We start from the raw sequence: 20,564 nt of genomic DNA on the forward strand, positions 1-20,564 counted from the left end.
CGGATTTCACAGCAATGTACATTTTATAGCAGCAACAACAGAACTTGTTTTATTTGGGGGGGGGGGGGGGGGGGGGTTAGACGCAGTTCGATCTAACCAGGTTTCTACTGTTTATTTTTGACAGCGGTTCTTAGTTGAATTTAACCCTTGATAGTGTTTTGGGGAGGGGGGGGTGACACCGAAGCCATTTCCAGATGGGCAGAACAAAGCTGTGCGCCCGTCAGCCCCCCCCCCCCCCCTCGATCTTTAGTCCTCCTATGAATGTACACGCCTCCCTTCCTTGCATTGGGGATGAACTGTTGACGTGCATGTCAGAGGTCCGCTGGGCCTCCGGTTCAGTCCGGCTGATGTAAAAGTCCGTGTACATATTTTACCAGCGTGTCGTTTGGCTCATTCTGCCTGGATGAACAGCCCCCCCCCCCTGCTCCTCCTGACCCTCTTTCACCGTTTAATTCACTGTACAAAGTAAGAAGTGATGGACTTGATACTGTTTTTGTAATGAAAGTGAAAGTTGTAAAAAAGTTGTACATACTTTAAAACGTTATCAGCAAAGAGCTGCTTGTTTCCCTCGTTTGATTGGATATTTGCTGTATCTGTTAAAACACAGAAGTACTCCTGAGCTACTGTACAGTATTGAGATTTTTTCTAAAAGGTACAGTATGGGGTGTCGTGGGTCACAAGCACCAATGCGCCTTTTTCTGTGATATTTTTTGACAAAGTTATGGGGGGGGGGGGGGGGGTTGCACGATGTGACACACCGGAACAATCTCAAAACCGAAACCTGCACAAAGTGGGGGCGTCGCACGGGTTGACGAGAGGTGTGATGGGAAGGCGTTTAAATTAGGTCACTTAGCTTTTTATGGCGAGGATGGAAGACAACAGTCACATGCTCACTATTTTTCTCAAAAGGTTGGGCGTGCTAATGGGGGGGGGGGATCACCAGAACCAGGTGGCAATATATCTTGAGACTTATTTTATAAGGAAAACAAGGAAAAACTGTCTTTTTTATATATAGATATATTATTTAATTTTATTTTTTGGAAATAAAACTTGAAGCTACAGGAATTATTAGATTTAAAAGTTGTTTTGTATTGAAGATGTTATGGTGACGCAAAAAGACACTGCAGACAGTAATTCCGTTTGCCCCGGGGACGCCGTGGAGTATATCCTACCACCCTTTCTATGAAATGTCTCATGTACATGAATATAATTGTAAACATACTGAATCACTGTACAAACCGATGGCAACTGAACAAAGTTTTGTTTTAATTATTTCTTTACCTTTCAGAGAGACTGGAAATAAGACTATTTAAAAAAATCTTTAGTATTCAAATGGCATCTTTGACCACTTTTTTTCTTTCCTCTTTTTTAAGAATTTTGGTGCTTGCTGAGAAAGCAAAAATAACTGCTCCATTTTCATTAGTTTCTTTTTTAAGTTATTTTGGTGGTCTGATTGTTTTTTTTTTGTTTTTTTTTGCCAATAAATTAATTGTACAATAAAGTATGTTTGTACCATTGGAAAAATACTCAACTGATTCCTTTTTTCCTACAATGTAAGATATATTCTGCAGGTAAATAAATGACTATTAAACAATTTAAAATAGTGAGCATTGTTAAATTAAATGTCACTTGCATTTGTAGACTCGGGTTAAAAACCATTTTGAATGATCAGTCGCAAAAACATCTTTAAATTTGGCATCAACTCAGTGGTTTTACTGTTCAGTCTTCTGCATTGTAAATACACAGGTATCATTAAAGCATAAATACACAATCAGGTAAATGTATATTTGTCTAACCCCCCACCTTGATGTCCACCCACATTCAAGTCTTAATGGTGAAATCAAACACAGTAAACAAGCAGGGAGAGTAACAGAGAATGCGTCTGAATATAAAGACACGTCCTCAGAGCAGCATAAATGACCGACGGGACTCCACTGTGGGAGAATCCACAGATTTGATGCATGAGCTCCTGTGAGCTGGAACCAGCAGGGAAACTATACTAGCTTCAAAGTTGGGCGTTTATAGTGTAAATAAGTGATGCTGGCGTGTTTATACCATAAAGCAGATGCATGAGGTGTACTGTGTTCTCGTAATCATCACCAGTTGTGGTTAGAACAGGGAGAGAACGCGTGCAGGTGTGGGGAGAACATGCAAACGTCTCACAGAAAGGTAAAAAGATGCATGTTGATCAGATGACTCAGATCTACCAATATGAAACGTCACATTATTGCAGGTAGCACGTTGTAGATTACAAATGCTATTTGTGTGTCTCATTTAAAAAGGGAAATGTTCTGTAGGACAACTTTGATTTCTTTGTCACTTTAATCCTTGAAAATCATTTAGAGAACGACTAAATGATGTAGAGCTCAAGTTACACGATGATGCTTTAACGTCCACACGGCAGGTCTTCATGAAAACCCTCAATGAAACCGCATTCTAGAACACAAACAGGTTTCTCGTGGACACACAAGCACGTATGATGTGGAGTAAATTTCATAAAGCATTCTGTTGTGTTGAATCTAGTTCTCTAAATTGGGCACAATGCTGTGATTGAAACGAGACCGTGTGCGTTCGTACCGGAGGGAAAAGACATGCAGGCGGATCAAATCACCTCCCAGAAGTAAGTCTGTGTGTTCAGTGTGTGTGAAGGTTGTGCAAGAATGAGCGTTCATTAAAGTGTGCAATTATTTATTGTTTGTTTATTTACAAGAATCCAAAGGATACCTTCAATGTGGAAAAGCTAAGACACGCACATTGAAGTCAAACCGGAAGACTAACTAGAGCTGACCTCATTATGATCCCCTGCCATGACAAGAACCCCCCCGCCCCCCCCATGATTCTATTTTAGAAGCAGCTAATAGTGTAATCCTGACCTTCATCCATATCCAAAAGGAACATCTCAGCCTAAATTAGTGTTTGACTTCGATCTAGTTACTCTGTAAACGTCCCACTGCCCAAGCTGGAAGTCACTGGTGAGACAAAACACCAACACTATCTGTACGTCGCCACGGAGCCAGTGTCTCTAATCCCCTCCCCCTTTTCCTCACCACACTTCATCACATTTCACAATTCCAGGCCCCAGTTTCTGAAGAAGCCATTAGCCACCCTGGATTCTCGAAAAGTCACAGAGAGGGCGTGGAGGGAGACGTCTGTCACCGTCACCTCCCCAGGACTGATGGCAGGCCTCCAGACGTCGCTGTCGGGCTCCTCTGATTGGATGACCCCCTTTGGTCCGATGGTGGAGCTCCAATTCTCCGTCATCTCCTGTCCTGAGTGACACGGGGTGAGTGAAGGGAGAAGATTTGCATTGCATTTAGTAGCGCATGTGTCCTGTTGCTGAGCGAGTCCCGTTCCCAACTCCTCCTCTTCCTCACCACCCTCTCCGTGCTCTTTGTAATCTACAATGTCCCCCAGATCCTCCTCCTCTTCCTCCTCTTCCTCCGCTCCACACCTTTCCCAGTCTTCCTGTGACGGACTCGGACGGTTTGAGCCACGGCGCTGGCACCGTGGCCTCCTGGGCTGGTCTCCTCGATGGGCGTCTTCCGGACGCGGGTTCCGTCTGCAGACACCGAATGGCTGGACGACATCCTCAGAGACCAGAGAGCGAGTCAGGGAGAGACGAAGGCGAGGTGGAGGCTCCTCTGGGATCTTATGGGCACTGCGGAGATCCATAGTGTAGATGGCATCCTGATGAACGAGATCAAGAACACGTCAACATTCAAACGTCCATGAAGTCCAAATATTTGAGCTCATTCCAACTTATTTTATAAAACGTTACCTGGAGGAGTCTTTTGGATTTTGATCCTTTTCGTTTGTGACCGTCTCTCTGCTCTCTAAAAAGTGAGCGACATAGTTCAATCGATATTAACAGCAATATGTCCTCTGCATGTGGACACACTGAACATCTCAGTCCTGTTTGGATGCATTTTAGCTACTGTACTTTATATTTGCAACATCATTATAAATGTCTACATGATCTCGGTTGCAGCATAAATCTAGTTATAGTCCAAGAACCCTGGTGACATGCTGACGCCAACTCGAGAGGACTCGTTGACCTTGTCCCGTCGAGACATGCCGTCTTTGTGACTCATAAAGTGAGCAGAAATCACGCCTCTTCTCCTCTTTCCTGCTCTGAGCAAAAGCCCTCTGGCCTTCGCTGCATTAAGAAAGTGAGTTTTTACCAACAAATGTGTACATGTGGAGTCTTACTTCTCTTCATAGGCTTGTACTAGGCGCCGGTCCAGAATGTGTTCCTCAGGCTCCCAAGAACAGTACCTGCAAGACGTGAAGAAAAACAACAACACTGAATTCAGGTAAAGAACGTTGACAGAAAACGATGATCTCTAGTTTTGGTATTTCAGACAACACTAATAAATCCCTGGCTCTTATCGCCGCCGCCGGCGTCGGTTTGCCTGTTTGTCTTTCAGTCTGTTAGCAAGATAACTCAAAGAGTTCTGGACGCATCTTGATGGCATTTTTAGGATGTGTTGGAAATTTTTGCAGGAACAGATGATTACATTTTGGTGATGATCCAGAAGAGATGCTGGATTCTGGATCACTTTGAAATTTCCGTTAACATTGCAGTCAACGGAGCTTCAAAATGTGTTTCTGAGTTGATTATTGACCGATGTTTATGGAATTTGACACAGACATGTAGGGTGGGGGGCCTCTATTTTACCACTGAATTTAATGCGGGGGCGGCTCGGTGGCGCAGTGGTAAGCACTGTTGCCTCACAGCGAGATGGTTGCAGGTTCGTCTCTGGCTTGTGGCCATTCTGTGAGGAGTTTGCATGTTCTACCAGTGTCTGCGTGGGTTCTCTCCGGGTTCTCCGGCTTCCTCCCACCACCAAAGACATGCAGCCTAGGCTGATTGGTGACACTAAATTGCCCGTAAGTGTGAGTGTGGCTGGTTGTCTGTCTCTGTGTTGCCCTGCGATGAACTGGCGGCTTGTCCAGGGTGTCCCCTGCCTCTCGCCCATTGACTGCTGGGATTGGCTCCAGTTTGGCCCGCGACCCGATAGCGGAATAAGCGGTTAGAAAATGAAATGAAATTTAATGCGGATCGGATCCAGAATGGATTCAGTAAGAAATATTAAATTTTAACATTAAAACTCCGTTTACGGATTCAAGAATCAGTAAAAAATTAAAATATATACATCAACTCCGATTCACTTTTACTTTTCGTGGTTGGTGTATAAAGATACCAAGAACAATTTAGAACCTTTCGATGATCATCCTGATCACCATGTGGACGGTGTAAATCCAATGAGCTGCTCGGCAGAGGTCCGTGCTCTGTGATTTGCTTTTCTAGTTTCTGATAATAAGATAGTTACCGATATATTTGTCTTCTTTTTACAAACCAGTTTAAAGTATTAGAGAGTGCAGATGCTGCCTTTATTAAGCCACTGAAAGCAATTTGGCTTTATGTTATTATCTTAAATTATAGGCTAGAATTTCATTATTAGCTGATGGGCTAATCCTTAATGCAGATTATTTTGCCTGTCCAGTTTCTTTTTTAATCATGACATGTGAAAGATAAAATGCCTTTACACATTTTTTTAATCATTAGGGTTCAATATGAAAAATGATTAAGTTATGGAAAAACAATGTCCAGACTTCTCCAGAACTTTTGACACTAGTCATTGGCTGTTTGCTGCTGTCTTTGTTGATGATCTTAAATGAACTGGTTGTTGCGCGGCTTCTGTGCATGCTTACAATGTGGGGACAATGCACGTTCACGTGTATAATCCAGCCTTCCTCCTGACTCAGATTACGGACTTACTTTGGAGGCCATCCTTTCCACTTCAACAGATATTCCACATTTCCCTGTGGAGACATAAATAAAAGCAGAACAGTGTGTGATGCGATGAATTATTGTCTATCTACGCCTATCACTCACATCCTGATGCAGATACAGATCTTTTTATATATATATATTTGTGCGTAGAGGTATGTTGCCATGACATCACACAGTGTTAATTAACAGACAACCTAAAATGTACAATATGTTGTTTCCCATATAATAATTAATGTTACTAAAATCCTCTCTGGATCAAACTGGAAGCATGATTATCTACATTTTACAGCAATTTCAGTCAAAATGAGCATTTTGTTAATAAAATAAAATAAAATGAGAAAGATTTAAATAACTCATAATAGTAGTTGGATGTTGGATGCTGCTGGATGTCAGTCCTGTAACATCCAACATTCAGATGTTTACTTTATACAGCAGGGGTGAAACTAATTTTCTCCAAGGGCCACATTAGCATTGTTTGCCCTCCAAAGGCCAAATGTAAACCGTAACACAGTAGAAAATGTAATTCAATGCAATGTGATTTAATGTAAAATAAATGTAACTACTCCTTAACATGCTGTTAAATAACTATTTATTTTTTTATTTAACTCTTTAGCCGCCACAGTAATTACAATAAAATATTCAGTTTTGATATCACTTTTTGAAAAGGTTGTAACTTAAAAATTGTTAGAGATAAAGCCATACTGTAAATGAGAAAAATCATAAGTATGAACCAAAGTTTGTGATGGAAATAAATTAACACATCTAATAATGTGGAAAAGTTCCATTCAAATGCACTATCATGCAGGAACAAAGATAATCAATACAAATTCAAAGCAAAACCAAAAAGCCACCACCTTGTCTTGTCATGGACATGCACAAACCAAAAAAACAACCGAAGTGGGCAAGATAAAGAACATTCCCTGAGTCAATGCCGCGGAAAAGACGTCACTTTCAGGATCAGCACTGGACAGCTCCATATATTGCCAACTACCTATGGAGCTGTCCAGTGCTGATCCTGAGAGTCCCCCCCCCCCATTTATTTTGGGGGGGCGGACTATGATTTATGACGTCATTACTAGCTGCGCACCTTTCCTATCAATAACTATCATTAACTTCCACCTAGTGAGCGTTCAGAGCCAGGATGAAGGGTTCGTTAGATAACATCCTCCTTCTCCTCCCGCCTGCGGAGCCGAGCCGAGCATCTAACGTGCTGAGCTGTAACGCTCCATGCCCCCCCCCCCCCCCCCCCTCTCTACGCAGCCCGCAATTCGATCACCAAATTAGCCCCTTTCATTCGGTCCATTTAGTCTCTCGAGCTTTTCCAGAGACCCGTCTCCCGCTGAAGCCCCGCGGCGGAACAGCCGGAGAACATTTTGGCATCACGCTCACCTTTCGAACTCTTTTCTTCAGGATTGCCTCCACAGCAAATACTTGCTCTCCGATTGCTGACAGCTCCATCTCTGCGCCCGTCCGTTGGCGTGGAGCCGTCAAAGTAGCGTCTTTCTGCCCTACAAACTAAGCTGCTTATAACACCAGTATAAGCTGCTTATAACACCAGTCTCCGGCTCAGCCGCCTTTCCTTTTAAGCCAAAGCCACCTCCCTGTGGTTGATATTCCCGAGCGTCCACTGACTTTAAAAAATCTGCGACACATCTGCTGCGCGCGCCGCACGATCGTCTGCCGGAGCGCGCCTCCCCCCCCCCACCCCCGCGTGCTCCATCAGTTCTCGCACCATCCATCCTTCATCCACTGCTTTTCAGACTCTTTTCATCTGCTGCTGTAAAAACGTACGATGTAAAATACTAACAGTAAAACATATTTTGACTTAATGTATGTAAAATAATCTGATTTTACCTGAGTATTGCTGTCCTGCAGATCAGCACCTGTTGCTGGATGGACAACCTCAGCCCCCCCGGATAATGTCCTTAAGATTGAATACAAAGTCCTCTTCTCCTTTGGCCCAGGTGTCGACCAGCATGAGGATTTTTCTGGTCTTTTTAAAATTTCTTGAAAATGTTAAATGGTTATTGCTGCAAAGACCCTGCTTATACTCAGTGCTCATGCACAACATCTATTGCTGCAAGGAAAGTCCCCATGCCTTTGTAGTTTAGTTGGCTGATGATATACAGGAATATAAGCAGGAAGTGAAAGTAGGAATGGGCATAATGTCATAGTTCTGGCAGACACTGGTTCTGTCAGGCTGTCTTTACCTGGAATCACAGGTCCACCTGGGGGATTGCTCATACATGTATACGTATATTGGAAGCATGTAAAAAAAAAGATGCCATTTCCAATAATAGAAGGTTAGTAAAGGACATTAAGAAATGCAGAAAAGACCCAGAATGAGTTTGTTGGAAGTGCTGTTTGGAGACATGGAAATCGTAGGGAAACTACAAGCAAACTTTAAGGCCTTTACTGTCATGGCACGGTCATTTTAGACATTGAAATGCAATGTGTCTATACGTGTTTCAGCGGCAACCATTCATCAAGGAGTCAATCAGATGTAATTTAGGTACCATCTGGACCTGGACCCCTTAGACTCTACCTTAAACTCTAAGGTACAGATGTATGATAAACCTCCAGAGATGTGGTTTACAAAATGGCTTGAAGTTACTCCCCTTTTCACACTCTCCCCTCCGGCTCACTCACAGTTAAGAACAATCCCACTACTGTAACTTTAAGCAGCGCCCTCTGTTGGAGTGAACTTGTATAGCACTACTGAGCTGGTTCAGTGGTGTTTTATTTCTATGTACTGTGGAGAGAAAAACCCATAATAAAGTCCAACAACAAATTAATGGATCCTTAAATCTACTCCAGGAATCCAAAAAGTGCTAACGATCATAATTACCTCCGTCGTGGAGGTTATTTTTGATGGTTTGTTTTGTTAGCAAGATTATGGAAAAATACTGGGTTGATCTTGATAGAAGTAAAGATGGGTCTTGGTCTAACTTGGTTCCTATTACATACTAAATCTGATCACCTGAATCACTGAATCTCTGAACATCCAGAATAATCTAAGAGGTTTCTTCTACTGACCAAAAGAGGCGAGATGTTTCATCAACAATGAACCTTTCAGAGCAAATGGTGAGCCAATTAAAACACTTACGCAGCATCTTATACATAAAGTGCCATTATAAGTATTTTATTTGTATGCAAAAAAACAATACAAAATACAGTGACAATCAGTATTCAAGACTGAAAGATTGTCATAGCAAAACAACAGATGTTGCATGTAACTGAGAGAGACTATTCATGGTGTGTCCAAAGATCAGCAGATTAACGACAAGCTCTGGTGCTTAAAGGTCGACAGGCTGGGCTGAAATCCAAGAGTTTCATTCGAAAATAAGACATGCACCACTGGAAAATCATACGATTTCAAAAAGCCTATGAATAATATAAAGCCCTTGGCTGCAAAAGTAAAAGCATCGTATTTGAAATCACCTTAACGAATGAGCTTTAGCTGTTTCTCCTCTCTACTAGTGAAGAATTGGTGCTATGGCATCAAGCTGCACAGCCCCCTCGGACGCTTTCAGAGCAACAAGCGTCTTTTGTAAACAAGTTAAGGCCAATATTGTCATTAACAGACAATACATTTATAGTAATAACAGCTCGTCTTCAGCTGATCTGAAAGCTACAAACTCTCATAAGGCCCATTTCACAATAACGACACGCAACACACAGACACCTGCCCTCCCTTCAGCTTTTACTTTACACAACAGATTTTTTTTTCTACATTATTCGCAGGCAAGAGAGACACGAAAGCCCAAACCCTATCTCAGACAGAAACCTTGCCCATTAGAAACCCGGCGGGACAATCTGTGAAGTTCCCTCTGAGCGGAGTTTGGCAGGTTCAACAAGAAATGTTTGAGAAGAAGAAGAAGAGGAGGAGGAGGGGGTGGGTGCTCTTCATCAGCCGAGCTCTTGTGCTACAGAGGGCCAAAAAGAAAGAGCAGCAACAGCAGATCGAGTTTACTCAGAATGTTGTAGGGCTGAAACTTTCTGCTAATTTAATTACCGATTACTCATTCGGTCATTTAAAATGTCAAGTCACTGGAAAGATTGCCAAGACACCATATTTCCATATTTAAATGATTCGTTTTTGGTCTGACTTAAAATGGAAAACTCTGTTCAGTTGTCTGTTGTTGCTGGTGAGTTTCAATCTGCTGTTGAGGACAATAATTTAGATTCAACAGAGTGAAATATCAATATTGGGTCAAAACGGAGTATAATTCTGCTGCAAGATTATAACTGTTAGGATTTCATTAGTATCATGAATGATACCGTTACCTCTTCCTGAATAGGAAACTGAGGCAAACATCCACTCGTGGGAGTGCTTGGCCTGGTGTTGCATTGCTTTGTTGCGTCTCTATAGTGTCAAAATGTTGAAAATTTGGCAACGTGAAACATGAAAATTGACGGGGGGGGGAGGAGGAGTGAGACGGATTCACACTGAGACGAGGAGGGTCACACCTTGGCGAAAGTGAAGGACGGAGTATAACGAGACGAGATTCGCTACATGAAATGTCAGAAACACAAAAAGAACACAACTGAGAGAACCAGGAAGGTTCTCTGAAGGAGACGGGCAGATAAACGCAGAATGTCTCATTCATTAACTCCCATGACTTTGATAATAAGCAGTAAATAGAAAATAATCAAAAACTGGCATTAAAAAAACACATTCTATATATAAGGACTGTGATTCCGAGTCTCCCTGTTAAGGTTCTGCCTCCTTCATTACGTTGAATTGAATTAGAAGCAAGTCCAGCAAAGGCTGTGTAAACAAAAACCCCCAAAAGAGGAAAACATTACATCAGCGATTGTGCCTCCCTGTGATTGGCTGTGCAAACCTCCACTATCTCTCCCGTTCGCTCCGTTCTTGGGCCGTAAGCGGCTAGTCAAGCCCTTAGCCATCAGACCGCCATGTCTGGTGCACCTCCACCTCCTCCGAGACGACCAGTAGCAGCTCACAGTTCTTCCCTCGCAGCTGCTGGCGGAGAAACTTCCTGGAAGGAGGTTCGGGGAGGCGAGAAGAGGGGAGCCATGGTTACGATGACTAAAGGAAGGATGAGTAACTCTTTTATGCCAATGTGTGTTGAAAACAGACAAAGCAGACAGTCAAAGGCCACAGTTTTACAGTTAGTGTTCTGATAATGCAAACAATAGTTAGAATGTGGAAATGTCACAGTCGGTTAGCCAGTTGCTGCGACGACACGCTGAACAAAGACGCAAAAGCATAATAATCTGTGTTATCTGAGCTACATTAGCTCACAGCAAGCTCAACACTTCCTGCAATCGTTTCACGCCACCTTCCAGCTGCGAACAAATTCAAGGCTTTTACTGTGAAACAGCTGCAGAAACTCATTAAAAACTCATTAAAAACACATTAAAAACACACGACAGACAATTGTAGAAACAAACATTATTCATTTCACCATTTCATGACACTCGTTTTTGTTAGCTGTTGCAGAAAGCGAGGACCGATGGATCTCTAGACTAGTCTCAGCTAATAAACAGATGAAACCACACACCAATGGATGGAAATGAGCTGCCAGTGTGTTTAAAGAACTACGTTGGAAGTACACACACACAAAACAACACAATATGACATAAATGTACACACAACAATATTAAATACTTAATAAATCTATTTACAATTTATAAAACAGCTGAAGATGAGACGATTGCAGCGGGAGGAAGCCGGAGAATCAGTAGGAGTTTATCGATAAAGGCTATCCCTCCGATATCCATGCTGGAGTTCCATAACTTCTCTAAGCATGATATAAAAAGAATATCCATTGTAAATTAGTACTACCATGGAGGCCTGGCTGTATATATATATACAGTATTAGAGAGTATTTCTGGTCCTACTTGCAATAGGAACATACATAATATCTGTAACCGTAAAAACACTTCTGATCCTACCCGTGACACAAAGAACACACACGTGCGCGTGAACACACACTAACCTGAGCTCTTCCTGGCTGCCGATGAGTTGAGGACTGCGCAGTTTGGAGTCCAGGTTGTAATAGGACCCTCCCACCTCTCTGACGCCGATCCAGTGCTGGCGTTTGAGCGGCAGCCGCAGAGGCCCCCAGCTCAGGTTGGACGGGACGTTCAGGATGAAGCCGGTCACGTTGGACAGCGCAATACTGCCAACGTCCCTGGTGGAAGGAGACGGCAGTTCAGACCCATCGATACAGTCGTAGTGAGTATAAGTTAGGCAGTGCGACTAATTGATCATACAAACGTCTTTGTAATTCTTTACATTATATGCAAATGGCATAAACCTAATGTTAGTTTGCTGCACTGCATGTTTTAGATTAAACACACACACACACACACACACTACTGCCGTCATTTCAACTCCTTATGCTATGAAGATAAGTTTACCTTGGGGACCGGCATTAAGGGTAAGGATCCACGTACACAAATGTAGTAGTTCTACAATGTACATTATATTACAGAATCAAAAAATCATGTTCACTTTAACAAACGCAGTAACGGAGACAAACTCTTGATCTTGGTCGTTGGAGCTTCTCATTGGCAGTCGAACGCACCAATAACCGGCGAGCAGCCATGTTGTTTTGTTCCTGTTCTGGTTGAAGACAAAGAATCCGAGATACGGCTTCTGTGATAACGAAAGCGTTTTACCGATAAAGGCCGGGATGTTGTTGTCAACAGTCGAGTGAGTTTGTTGTTGAGGGAAACAGGACTGCTGATAAAACCCGTCTCGCTGACTTGCTTGACGCATTCAAGGTTCTGCCGATTGGGTAAGGGAGGTGCTCTCTACACCGCCTGCGTGATGTTTGCATTCTGGGATGGTAGCGGAGGCTCCTACGGCGCCCTCAACCATATCCGATTGTTTGTTTGTTTTCTTGCCGTGTCATACAAATATTTAACCGATGATTAGTTGCCTTCATTTTATCCCACCATTATAGTTTAATTCCAAACACAGGTAAGTATAGCAAATACACTTTACGACGGTTTATTTGCAGAGCCACTTTTATATTTAGACTGTTGTCTGAAAGCTTCAGTCGTTTCCAAACGTCTAGATGCGGCTGCAGCGATCTGTCCTGCAGAGAATTGGGCTAAACGACACGAATGTTCACCAAAAAGAGGAACCGTCGGTGTCGCTAAAGGCAAAACGCTATTTTGTATCGTGCTGTGCGAGTTACTTATGCAGCCGAAAGGGGCCTCGCCAATATTTCATGCCGTGACGTACCTTCTTTTATCCCACCAAACCGCCTCGAACCCTCGCGTCTGCAGCGCAGCCATGATGACGTTGACGTCGTAGTTCCCGTTTCCCAGCATGCTCTTCTTGTGAGGCGTCACCAGAGTGCCGGGAGAAAGCCTTCAAACGAGTCGACGAGAGACATGAACGGCGTCCCTCGCGACTCTCCCGCCTCAATAATACCGCACCGCCGCCCCCTACCTCTGGTAGATGTCCTGCAGCGCGTCCTTGCTGAACGCCGTCCCGTCCTGGAAGACGTTATTGAGCGCGTGGAGGGCGCACAGCTCCCGCCGCTGCTTCTCGTGATAGATGGCGGCCGGTGTCAGAGACGGCCGCCGGGGCAGCGGGGAGGTGAGGGAGGAGGAAGAGGACGAGAGATCCTGCCGTTGCCGCCGAGCGTCCGTGAGATCCCGGGACCTCCTCTCCTCCGCCCCCCCTTCTTTCTGCTTGCTGACCTTCCAGCGCATGCAGCCCAACTCCTGCAGACTGCCCCGCCCCTTCGCCTTCCATTCACCGGCCGGATGAGGAGCGCTTCCCATGCCTGGACGTTCTCCAACGCCGCCGCCGCCGCCGCCGCGTCCTCCGGCTCCACAACTACGGCCCTTCGGAACGCTACATCAGCATCGTGACGGCCATTCCCATAGCAACCCCGGAGGCCGCTCGGAAGAGAGGGGCTGAAAGGGAATGGGGGGGGGGGGTAAATGAGGGCAACACCTGCTCGCTGCAGAGGATGTGATGAAAGGCCAGCAGTGGAAAGGGGCTCGGAGCTCAGGAGGGGAACGGAGGCCAAAAGGAAGATCTCTCCTTTAACACCGGATCGGGGCAGTGAACCCGTGCGCTCCCACGTCCTCCATCGCCGGTGGCAGCTCTTTCCATCCAGTCTCTCAGCCTACGGCTTTGCGCTTCTCTCCATCGCCGGGCTTCTGACCATGAAGCCCAGCGTCCACTGAAACACACGCAGCAGGGGGGGGGGGGGGGGTCAGATGCTGCAAGAAACACCCGAAAGACAAACCCCCAAACCCCCAACATGGATACCGCTTTAAAAGTTCCTTCCTTCCGCCGGAAGCCGCGCAGCAGGATGCTAGCCGAGATGCTATTACGAGCTGCTACGACCTCCTCGAGAAGGTAAACATGGCTAGGCTAGAGGAAGCTGAACGGAGCTAGCGAAGCAGGAGCCTCGAGCACGTTAAAGGAGCCTCGAGCAACACAAGGAACCTCCTGCAGCAGCAACAGCCCATAATAGCAGCGGAGCGGCGTCTATTAATGCGTGAAATGCGACTCCCGTGTCTCACACGAACGACCACAGCGCTACTCCTTCACCTCCAATAACTTCATTATCGCTTACCGGGCCGCTCCCTGTCCCAGATAGACGGACCCGAACCCGAACCCGAACCTGGTCCCTCCTGTGTCCCTAAAATTCTTCAATTCTTCGTCTTTGCCAGCTTTTCCCTGGAACAGCTCTCTCTCTCTCTCTTTCTCTCTGTCTATGGTCTCTCTCTCTCTCTCTCCCTCCCTCCCTCCGCGCTCAGGCGGACATGCGCAGTAGCGTCTGTTTGGTTCCATGTTCCTGTCTCTCTCTCTCTCTCTCTCTCTCTCTCCTCTCTCCCTCCCTCCGCGCTCAGGCGGACATGCGCAGTAGCGTCTGTTTGGTTCCATGTTCCTGTCTCTCTCTCTCTCTCTCTCTCTCTCTCTCTCTCCTCTCTCCCTCCCTCCGCGCTCAGGCGGACATGCGCAGTAGCGTCTGCTTGGTTCCATGTTGCTGTCTCTCTCCGCCTGCGTCAGGATCAGTCGCTCCCCGGAGACTGCGCAGCCTCAACCCCCCCCCCCCCCGAATCAGGATTGTACAGTTGCAAGCAGCATTATCCCTGCCTTAGTTGTCTTATTGGAAAATACACTCATCCATCAGCTGTGTGCAAGTATTAAAGCACGACAACATCCATCCACCCATCCATCCATCCATCCATCCATCCATCCATCCATTCCTCTACCCGGGCCGGTTCACAGAGGCCACAGTCTGAGCAGGGACGCCCAGGCTTCCCTCTCAGACACCTCTAGGCTCTCTGATTAATGATTCAAAGCACAGGCTCAGCATCTACACATTGTGATTTAATAAGTGTTGATATATAAACTGGGATAACTTTAAATGTTCATTTATTCATTTTAAAACTTTAACTTTATGAAAACAAACGGGCTACTGGAGGTTTTAGGGCCCTCCCCAGTCTGGCTGTTTAATTGGAGGCCATTTCTTTTTATCAAATGAGTGTCCAAGTACAAAAACATTTTACAAAAATACATTTAAAAGTTAACCCCTTTTTTTCTGTGGACTATGTATACCATTAAATACATGTTTGCACACGCAGCAATAATTAGGAATGCTAGAAATGGTGTATGAGTGTTGAAGAGGAAGATCAAGCTTTTGTTTGAAGTGTTGAGTTAAACTGATCAAAAAAAAAAAATTCCAGTATTTCCCCTCCGTTCATCAAAAATGTTTTCACCACCAGTACAAGTTGAAAGCGACAATGTAAAATGTTAAAATGATTGGGGTTGGACTTTAAGACGATTCTTTGTGCTCGCAGCAACAAAGAATCACTGCTTGTGCTTTCTGAGCTTGTTCATCAATGATCTCTTGTTATTTCAGAGGCTTCTGGAGAAAGCAAGCGCGGTTCAACTGTAGTCCCAGCATGACTTCGGTTTATGTATTTTTATCATCTTTAAATTTGATATACTGTCTCTCATAAATGATTAAAATAGGAATAAGCATGGGACCATGGGATCAGTGTAAAAAAACAAAACAAAAAACAACCCACAGCCCTGCTGCTGGAATATCTGGAATTATAATGCACCAAAATAAGAAAACTGTGCGCATGATCTCACCAAAAGTACCTGTGGCATTTTTCAACAGGACAGTGGTAAACCAAAAGAGGGACAAAAATAAATCAGGCAAAGATTATTTCTGGCACTCAACACTTGAGTGAATCCCGACACCTCATGATTTCAGAGCAGCAACACAAGCTGCCCTTCTCCATCTCTAATTTACGTCTGCTCCAGTTTCCTGGCCAGTCGAGAGGCCATGTCAGCCAGTAGCTCCTCCCTGATGCAGTCCTCCCTCCTCTGGAGCTCGTGGATGAAATGCCCCCGCAGTGTCTTCATCTCCATCACGCAGCCCATCACCTTTCTGCGCGTCACGCTCTGTGCCTCCGGTGAGCCATTTGGCCGGCCGTCCACCAGCTCTGGCTTCTGTTGGCATGGAAACAGCATCATCTTTAGACCCTCTGCATCCACATCCAGCGGCGGATCGTTGGCGTGCTTTCGAGCCAGGCGGCCGGTGTGAATGAGCACTGGAATGACGTGCTCTGTTGCAGCATCACCGTACAGTTCAAGGGTGGCTTGGATTGCTTGAGCAGCGTCCTCAATTCTCATGTTGTCGCTTGGAGCTCGGATAACTAGCAAGAAGGCATGTGGTCCCGGACTGGCAAGCTGAAGGCTCCTCAGAGCTTCCATGGCTCTCTTTCTATCCCCTAATGATGGCCCCAAAACATCTGGGGTGTGGATAACTGTAACCTCCCTACTGTCGATTACTGTCCTCCTCCTCCTGCTCTCCATCAGTGGATACATCGGTGACCTTGTCTCACTTTTCCCCAAAAGAAGCTCGGATAGGGCGGACCGTTCTTCTCCTGCAGGACCCAGGATGATCAGTCTTAGGCCTGGCTTGTTAGGAACGCTGCTGGGCGGTTCCGTCTCTAACGCCGGTGCTCCATCTTCGCAGGATCCTGCAGATGTGACCATTTAAAAGAAAATGAATATATAAAAAAAGCATTGCAGAGACGTTGTGTATCTCAGCTATAATTCAACTGTGGAGAACTCAAGAGGATTTCCTGTTATTACTTCCGTCAAGGAAGGGGTTGGTAAAGATACCAAGAACAATTTATAACCTTTTGGTGCTGATCCAGATCGCCATGTGGACGGTGTGAATCTAATTATGAGGGGAATGAGCTGCTTGGGGGGAGGTCTGCGCTATCTGAGTGCTTTTCTAGTGTTCTCTTATTGTATCAAAACAAAGTAAACCAGAAACGACAGAACCGCCCCTCCCAAGAAATGCCGAAAGGACAGATTGCGCTAACTGACCTGTGACTGCTCTGCTCACAACAGCCAGCCACTTGAACTTGCAGGAAATTCCTGTTGGAGGAGTAGATTGTGAGTCAGACTGTCATTATGCTTCAGAAGAATGGTTCAGGTTTACTTGAAATAAATAGCTGTCATATGTCTGCTAACTTTCTGTCAGTTCCTTTAACTGCTTCAATTTATCCACTCAAAATGAAAACTGCTCCCAGACCTGAAGTAAACAGCGACCACACCAGGAACACTCACCTAAGATAAACCGCCAAAAGCTGCACATCCATTTATACAGGGTCTGAATGACTGAGGCACAAGATGCAAGTAGAACGTGAACATGTCTTAATTTAAAGGTGACAACGTTGTGTAATATTAAGCCGATTTATATTTCTTACCACGAACTGTTCCAACTAAACGCGATACCCAGCTCCAAAGAGTCGACAGACCTGAAGCAGAAATAAATACATTAATATCGTTAAAGTTCTGGTTGTGATAATATAATAACTGGTGATGTGTAAACTCATGTACAACCTTGAAAGTTATATCAGAATGTAATCAGCATTTCATGTGTCAGTCAGTTGTTGTTGTTGCTTTTTTTGTGTGTGTGTGTGTGGGGGTGCAGAAACTGAGCTGTGACTTCTGAGGCAAACAGAACTCACCAGTTAGAGAACAGAACAGACGAATTGGCCATCGGATCAGAGCTGGGAGTGCTGCAGAAAAATGAGACCAGACGTACAGAAACCTGACCGCCCGCCACTGGAAGAACGTGCAACATGCAGGATTTGATGCAAGTACGATACGTGCTGTGATGCAACTGCCATAACATGTTTTAAATTTCCTTTTGAAATAATACACAGAATGCAGAATTTGCTAAATAGATCTAATTATGCTGGTCTCAAAAACAATAGAGCCAATCACAAACAAGGAATAAAATCTGCGTGCATCCCAGTGATTAAATACACACATAACATTCATTGTCACGTGACTCTTAAGTATGTGTCATAATTTCTGGTCCAGACCACAAAGACAGACTCCGCGGGGTCGTATTAATTTTGGTTACGGTCTTTTTGTAGGCCAACGTGACTGTTTTAAAGGAATCATTTGCCCAATGAGTAATGTTAGTCATGTTATTCTCATTAATGGCATTTCTGATTAATTCAATGATGCTTTAGGTGTTTCAGATGACCAATCCCCGCATGCCTTCAGGTCAGTTAACACAATAGACCTTTTACAGCATGTCAGGGGTCTTTGTAGTTTATCAAATGAACATGTGTGCCAGTGAGTGACTGACTTTGTGAGAACCTGTACAGAAGATACCCCGCCACAGTAAAAGCTCCCATCTGGAAACTGTTGCTGCTCAGCCACAAGCCTAAGACAGAGATGGGAGGGACAGCAAGACGTCAGCGCTGAAATGTTGAACACAATTTATCACGTGGATGACCTTTCAAGCAAATGTGACATGCATTGTAAAAGTCACCCAATACATGGCTGTGTGTGAGCGGCTATGGACTGATGGAGGGCGCCTGCTAATGTAAACGCTTCATTTACACCTGCACACATTAAATTACATGTTTAGTGAGTTTTGAAACGTCCATCTCACCTGTAGCAGCATCCTCAGAGTTGCTCTTCTCACACTGACACTCCATTAGTCTCGAGTCAGCGCTTCAACTCGTCTCAAGTTATCAAGAATATCCAGAATATGTGATCAGGATTAAAACCTGAGGGAGAGAAAAAGGTCTTGAATATGCTGAAAGCAGTTTGGATTAAGGAAAGGCTCCGTCGTCAGTCACACAGCATAAAAATATGAAAGGAGATAAGTCTATTTAGGTCTGCAGCATTTGCATAATGTTTCTACGGCTCCATTAGCAGAGTCTGCAGTCACAATCCTCCCCCTGGAATCAGTCTATCGAAGCCTGATGCAACTCACCTGGATGTGGGTCCTTCTTCCTGCTGCTGTGCCAACATGCCCATGCAGACTTGTTTTGACAAGAACAGTTCTGCTCAGATTATTCAGTATAAAAGTCCCACAACACAAACTAGCTCCTTAGCACTGCACCAGCACCAACGCTGCGTCAAAAACAATCCAGTGAAAAGGTCGTGGTATGCTGTGACTGCTACGGTCACACTTTGGAAAGACACACCTATCCTGCCACAGGAAGAACTGGAATAGCAAACAGGTTGTTGAACAACTAGCAGAAAGTCAAGCCTGAGAAGAGGATTTATTTTTGTCAAGATTTATAGGATTTGGTCTCAGATATATGTAGACATTTTAAATACAGAAAATTCTACATTACATGTGACGCAAAGCATAGTGTGGATATACTCTGCGTTCTGTTGCTTGTTTTAGATTACATTAGTGTACAGTTTTTCTTAAGCAGTTTAAGATAGATGGTGTTTAAATTGGACACTTTTATTCTTATAACTATGTCACTTTTCAAGGAACTTCTATTTCAAACTGTTTTTACTAACGATTTCTTGAGGGGGGGAGAGCAACTTCTTTTCATCACTCATACACAAGGTGGCGGCAGAGAGCTGCCAACTCATTTGTCATTTAATGTTTCATTGAATTCCATTGAAAGAACGGTAATTGCGTGATTCTTTTCTCTTCCTGTAGCGAATTTAGAGACATTGTGCCCCCAGAAGAAGAAGACTACTGTAAAAAGTGAGAAAAGCGCCACAGAATTTATCCTATCTTCAAAATGCAACGCAAAATAAAATACTATCCCCGTATCATTTTAAGGAAATGTAACTATCATCACAACTCCTGTGTGCTTTGGCTTCTGCTTTTTAGTCCTCCCATTATGTGTTCAGACGTCAATTGAATCTAAGCCCTCCTTTTCTCACAAAAACAATATCCATTAAACTTAGTCCGACCTGAAAATGGATGATCCATCCCCAAACACTCATTTAATATCTGGACAAACCAGGTAACACACACACACACGCACACACACACACACACGCACGCCTCCCCGGGTGAGGAGCCAGTAATGGCCCTCGTAAATAAGGGTTCCTGTATTTTTGGTGCATCTGGATCCCATCAGTGCATATGTTCCCTTTGCAAATGATCCCAAATGTTTCTAATTATGCCAGTGGAGTCGGCACGAGTCTGTATGAGCGCTTACGTGTGCTTTTTTTTTGCACACCCATACACTGGCCTCTGTTTATTCATGAACAGAGCATCAAGGGTGGACAGTGTGGTCTTGACCTGTGCAGGCTACACTTAGGTCACTGCGCAGGGTGATGAGTGATGGATGAAAGATGAGGTGGAGATAGACTTTTCCGCCAGTCTGCTCCGCTGACACTCTCTGTTGCTCTCGAACTGTTTTCAACGCCGAGGGGAAGAGACTGTAAGGTTTGCAGAAGTTGCAGGAGCTGCACAATCCCATGATCATGTGAGCAGTATTTTACAGCATCAGTGTA

The 20,564-nt window shown here is 44.5% G+C and overlaps 3 protein-coding genes across 3 annotated transcripts; all 3 read right to left on the reverse strand.

Moving 5' to 3' along the window:
• Positions 1 to 3,017: 3,017 nt before the first annotated feature.
• Positions 3,018 to 7,255, reverse strand: cbx7b (chromobox homolog 7b). The gene is made up of 5 exons (XM_068754745.1): positions 7,187 to 7,255; positions 5,783 to 5,826; positions 4,210 to 4,275; positions 3,779 to 3,833; positions 3,018 to 3,687 (listed from the first exon to the last, which is right to left on the reverse strand). The coding sequence occupies exons 1-5, from the start codon at positions 7,253 to 7,255 to the stop codon at positions 3,064 to 3,066; spliced, it is 858 nt and encodes a 285-aa protein (XP_068610846.1). The 3' UTR covers positions 3,018 to 3,063.
• Positions 7,256 to 10,511: 3,256 nt separating this feature from the next.
• On the reverse strand, positions 10,512 to 13,567 carry josd1 (Josephin domain containing 1). The gene is made up of 4 exons (XM_068754496.1): positions 13,230 to 13,567; positions 13,020 to 13,148; positions 11,764 to 11,958; positions 10,512 to 10,800 (listed from the first exon to the last, which is right to left on the reverse strand). Exons 1-4 carry the CDS (start codon positions 13,565 to 13,567, stop codon positions 10,701 to 10,703), a joined length of 762 nt encoding a protein of 253 aa, XP_068610597.1. The 3' UTR covers positions 10,512 to 10,700.
• Positions 13,568 to 16,061: 2,494 nt separating this feature from the next.
• LOC137910456 (GTPase IMAP family member 4-like) lies at positions 16,062 to 18,787 on the reverse strand. The gene is made up of 7 exons (XM_068754892.1): positions 18,742 to 18,787; positions 18,433 to 18,510; positions 17,801 to 17,851; positions 17,537 to 17,587; positions 17,397 to 17,447; positions 17,154 to 17,204; positions 16,062 to 16,798 (listed from the first exon to the last, which is right to left on the reverse strand). The coding sequence occupies exons 1-7, from the start codon at positions 18,785 to 18,787 to the stop codon at positions 16,062 to 16,064; spliced, it is 1,065 nt and encodes a 354-aa protein (XP_068610993.1).
• Positions 18,788 to 20,564: the final 1,777 nt, after the last annotated feature.

The sequence above is a fragment of the Brachionichthys hirsutus genome, chromosome 21 (assembly GCF_040956055.1).
Source record: "Brachionichthys hirsutus isolate HB-005 chromosome 21, CSIRO-AGI_Bhir_v1, whole genome shotgun sequence".
Classification (NCBI taxonomy): Eukaryota; Metazoa; Chordata; class Actinopteri; order Lophiiformes; family Brachionichthyidae; genus Brachionichthys; species Brachionichthys hirsutus.